This window comes from Herpailurus yagouaroundi, unplaced genomic scaffold, assembly GCF_014898765.1.
Source record: "Herpailurus yagouaroundi ecotype Mexico unplaced genomic scaffold, PumYag 56377, whole genome shotgun sequence".
NCBI classification, from domain to species: Eukaryota; Metazoa; Chordata; class Mammalia; order Carnivora; family Felidae; genus Herpailurus; species Herpailurus yagouaroundi.
The window spans coordinates 1-5,132 of record NW_024414334.1 but is presented as its reverse complement, the minus strand read 5'-3'; the positions used below and the strand labels follow the sequence as shown (position 1 = coordinate 5,132).

Below are 5,132 nucleotides of genomic sequence, written 5' to 3'. Positions count from 1 at the left end.
CTGAGGGCCACTTTCCGGGCCACCTGGTGGACGTCAGCGGCGCGGGGTCGCTGTCCCAGAGCTACCAGTATGAGGTGTGTCTGCGGGGAGGATCGGGGACCAGTGAATTCAAGTTCCTTAAACCCGCTATCCCCAACGTCTCTCCCCCAGAAGGTAAAATGGAGGAAAGCCACACCTTTCTGAATGGCTTTGAGTTCATTTAGGGATTTGATTACTCTGCAGAACTTTTAGAGTGAGTGCTATTTCTTTGTAAAATATGTTCATTGTAATGTAAAATTCTTTGTTTTGGGTAACTTCATTTTACTTAAGAGTTTCCAGAAGTTTTGATGAATTTTCTGCTATCTACTTTTTAAATATTAACTGTGGAAAAACTAAGGGAGCTAGGATTTGCTTAGACTTTCTTCCAAAATGCAACCTCAAGTAATTTATTCAAATATACAGCATTTTCCCTTCAAGCTTAATGGTACACTGGGTTCAGTCATATTCTCTGGGTGTCTAAGCTGTAGATCCTCTCACTGAAACTGTTTTTATATGTTTGATAGAGGAAAGTGCATGATATAAATAAAAACCATGCATGGTTTCTGAGATGTTATCTTATTTAGATTTTTTTAAAAACCATAATCAATTTTGCCAATCTTTCCAACCAAATATTTGAGTAATTTTTCTGCATTTAGGTATTTTTCTTTGTAAACACTTTGGAACTGTATATATTGCTGGAAGATGTATTAAAATAAATTTTAATCTTGTTTGGATTAAGAAACATACTCAGCCCACACTTCTTGTCTGAGAACTTCCTGGGACTTCCCAAGGCAGGTAATCACTGTTGAGATGTTTATTATACTTTTCTTTACCTCTCTTGGCCATTTTTGATTAGCCTAGTAATAGACTCCTGATTAAAGTAGGCATAGTCACATTCTCCAAGCCTCTAAATTTCTACTTATGATGTAGTTCATCTATTTTTTTTTCTTGATTGCTTGTAACTAGGAAATAAATATTAAGTATGGGCTGAGGTAGCTATGTTATACTTTTGTAAGCTGGCAGCACAGAGTGGCATGTAGAGAGGGAAGAAAGAAAGGAGGACTGGAAGGAAAATGAGAAGGAATAAGGGAGTGGTGGAGGCAGAAGCCTAAGAAACAGAAGAGACTAAGAGCCATTTGATTCTAGGCATAGTTCCTGATTCCAGTGTTCCTAAGTCCCTAATGTCTAATTGTCCTTCACATTTGCAGTGAAACTCCAGTTCCCATATAATAACACTCCTTTATTTAACGCATCTTGGGGAGAAGGCATTTGTTGAAACCAAACTCTTTTGGAATGATACATGCAATTTTGAGTATTCAATTAGACTACCATAAACTCTGGTCTTTTACTGCAGGTTTTTAATATTAACTTAATCAATGAATGGGATAAAAATGTACAAGCTTAGAGATAACTAATCTGTACCAGAGAGTTTTGTTACAAAACTTAATTTTGTAAATAATTTATAAGATCTTTCAACTTAAAGATGTTATAAAATGTTTTATGGAATATTTTGTTAACAGGTATCCCTCCTTTTTTTAAATGTGCTTCAGGATTAGTTTTAAAAAGTAACATTGAATTTGTTATTGTTTGGATATCTATACATCAAACCTTCCTTAGCATCTCTTTTAAAAATAACTAAGTTCAATGTGAACAGAATTATTTTATCATTTAATGTAAAATCTTCAGATCTATAAATAATCCCATTTATAAATAATATGGGGTAATTCATGATTTCATTAGTAGTAATTTGATTGATGCTAGTCTATTACTAGAACTTTCATGAAAAAAATTTCAAGCTTTCTACCAAGTATATGGGCTTAAAATGTTCTTCTCAGAAGAGAAAATAATGAGAAAATTTATCTGAGAGATGACAAATGGGAATGAAAAACTAATTTTGATCCATTAATTTACTGATACAGGTACCAGCATCTACCTATTAATATTTTTTAAAGTGCATGGACATTAAGGGCACATTTTCTTGGACTTTTGATTCTATAATAAAGAGTTTGATGCATGACCAACATCTTTCTATGAGGAAAATTATCAGATTTTAATTGTTACCAGCATGTTCTCACATTTTGGATTTACATAATCAAATTTGTTTTGCTGTGTAGAGGAAAACATTATAAAATAGAACGTCAATTTGAGTGATTGGCACCTTAATAGAATTAAACTAATATGCAACACAGTTTTTACACTTGGCCCATCCTGTTTTCCCAGTTAGCCACGTATTAGTGTACCAGAGTACATGATAATATCTATTTAAAAGTTATTAAAATTTTGGCTAAAGTTTGATGCAACTGGGGAGACACAGATCCCCCCCCTACCACAAGATGTTTTTCCCGTTGCTAGGACTCTGAAGTCATGCTAGGGTGCCAGGATCCCAAGCTATTCAGAGACATGTGAGCTGCTTGCTAAAAATGAGTTGTGATCTTCCTTATTTGATATGTTTTACCTGCTCTTTCAGATGAATCCAACTTATTTTCTTCTGCACTTTATTTATTGGTTTAAGTTCAGCCCTTTATTTTTATGATCTTCACCATGCTATTTTCCAAGATCTCAGTGAATCTCTGCTTCAACATGTGTCTTGATTTTAGGAATAAATGTACATATCTTCACAAATTGTTTTGGACAATGGAACAAATCAATACTCACATAGGTACTCACATAGGTACAGACACGTTCTCTTTAGACAATATTTACACATAAGTCATTCATAACCCCTTCAACCTTTTTTATGTTTATTTATTTTTGAAAGAAAGAGAGTGGGGGGAGGAACAGAGTGATCTGGGGACAGAGGATCCCAAGTGGCCCCATGCTGACAGTGGAGAGCCCAATGTGGGGCTGGAACTCACAAACCCTGAGATCATGACTTGAGCCAAAGTCCCAACACTTCACCTATTGAGCTGCCCAGGCACTCCTAAACTTTCTTTTTTTTTAATTTTATTTCTTAAATTTTAAGTTTATTTCTTTATTTTGAGAGAGAGAGAGCAAGTGCAGGTTAGCGGCAGAGAGACAGAGAATCCCAAGCAGGCTCCACGCTGTCAGCATGACTTATGCAGGGCTGGATCCCACCATCCCTGAGATCATGACCTGAGCAGAAATCAAGAGACTGATGCTTAACCCGCTGAACCACCCAGGTGCCCCACCCCTTAAACTTTCTATTGAATTTGCATAGTAAACCAATTCTAGCTGGTCTATCACTTAAGTTTATACTCCTGAAACATGTGAATGAATCTCTTCACCTACTGTAGTGGCAGTGAGTTTGTGTATATTCTTTGTTTAGGAATAGACTGATAGCAACACCGTTTTCTACTTAATTTTTCCCCAGAGCACAGATTATACAATATAATAGACAAGTCCATGAGGTCAGAGAAGGTATTTGTATTTCCAACACTTAGTACAATATTTGACGTATAACATGAAATAAGTGTTTGTTGAACAAATACAGTTGGCTTTGTTCTTGCCAACATCCTTTCCTAAAGTGTCTGTCACCATTTCCACATTTATAACTTCACAGGAGAATACAAGTTATCATTTTATTTATAAACCATCCCATGTGTAATCTGTGGTATGTTTTTGTGTGTGCGTGTAAATAAAATGAGTGATACGTTTTGTAGCATCGTCAGCAAACTAGGTTTAAGTACAACACATGGTGGCGCTGTAAGCTAAGGCTGGGAATACCAGACCGGGGATGGTTACTGTTCCTGCAGTCATATGCAGATCTAAGAGAAGATAATTAACCTTGCGGCAGGGATCGACTTGCAGAGCAGTTTGCCTAAAGACCCAATAAGTACCCAGATTCTAAAGGCTTTTGGCGTTGGAGAAATGGAGGCTGAAGAGGAGCGTTTTCCTAGACTAAGGCAAGTTCTTCTTCTCTTTGTTTTGCTGGCTCACACTTGCGCGGAGCGGGAAGATTATTTTATTACAGAAGAAACAGAGAGTGGTTCTTTTGTGGCCAATCTAGCAAAGGATATAGGGCTAGGGGCAAGAGAGCTCTCTCGGCGGAGGGCTCGGATCATTTTTAACAATGACAAAAAGCATTTTCAGCTGAACCTTCAGACTGGAGATTTACAAGTAAATGAGAAACTGGATCGGGAAGAATTGTGTGGCCCCACTGAACCTTGTGTACTGCAATTTCAAGTGTTACTGGAAGAACCTTTGGAGGTATATAGGTATAAGCTTTTGGTCACTGACATAAATGACAATTACCCTGTGTTCCCAGAGGCAGAAATGATTTTAAAAATCATGGAAAATACTCTTCCAGGGGCTGTGTTTCCCCTGAAAAATGCGCAAGATTTGGATGTAGGTGTCAATAATGTTCAAAACTACACCATTTATCCCAACTCCCATTTCCACGTGCTCACCCGCAACAGCGGTGAAGGCAGAAAATACCCGGAACTGGTTCTGGACAAAGCCCTAGATCGAGAACAGCAGCCCGAGTTTAGATTAACTCTCATGGCAGTAGATGGTGGAACTCCTCCCAAAACTGGGACTACCCTGGTCCTCATTGATGTTTTGGACATCAATGACAATGCTCCTGAGTTTGTGCAGCCACTCTATCGTGTGCAGATCCTGGAAAACAGTCCCCTGGGATCTCTTATTGTCACTGTTTCAGCTAGAGATTTAGACACAGGAATAAACGGTGAAGTAGTCTATTCATTTTTCTATGGTGATGAAGAGATTACTAGGACATTTGCACTTAATGAACTCACAGGAGAAATTAAAATAATTAGGAAATTAGATTTTGAAAAAATTAAGTCATATGAGCTGGATATTAAGGCTTCTGATGGAGCAGGTCTTTCGGGAAAATGCACTGTCATAATAGAGGTGGTGGATATAAATGACAACACCCCAGAAATGACCGTGGCTTCCCTTATAAGTTCCATCCCTGAAAATTCCCCTGAGACCACGATAGCTCTTTTCAGTATTCAAGACCCAGACTCTGGGGAAAATGGGAGGATGGTTTGTTCCATCCAGGAAGATGTCCCGTTCACTCTGAAACATTCTCTTGAAAATTTCTACAAGTTAGTAACAGAAGGAGTGCTAGACAGAGAGACAAGATCTGAGTACAACATCACCATCACCGTCACCGACTTGGGGACCCCCAGGCT

The 5,132-nt window shown here is 38.0% G+C and overlaps 1 protein-coding gene across 1 annotated transcript; it reads left to right on the top strand.

The window, feature by feature from the left end:
* Window positions 1-3,096: 3,096 nt before the first annotated feature.
* On the top strand, window positions 3,097-5,127 carry LOC121024104 (protocadherin beta-15-like; the record flags this gene model as incomplete). Its single annotated transcript, XM_040466410.1, has 1 exon — window positions 3,097-5,127. A coding segment is annotated over exon 1 (1,281 nt), but the record flags the coding sequence as incomplete, so codon positions are not given.
* Between the last annotated feature and the right edge of the window lie 5 nt (window positions 5,128-5,132).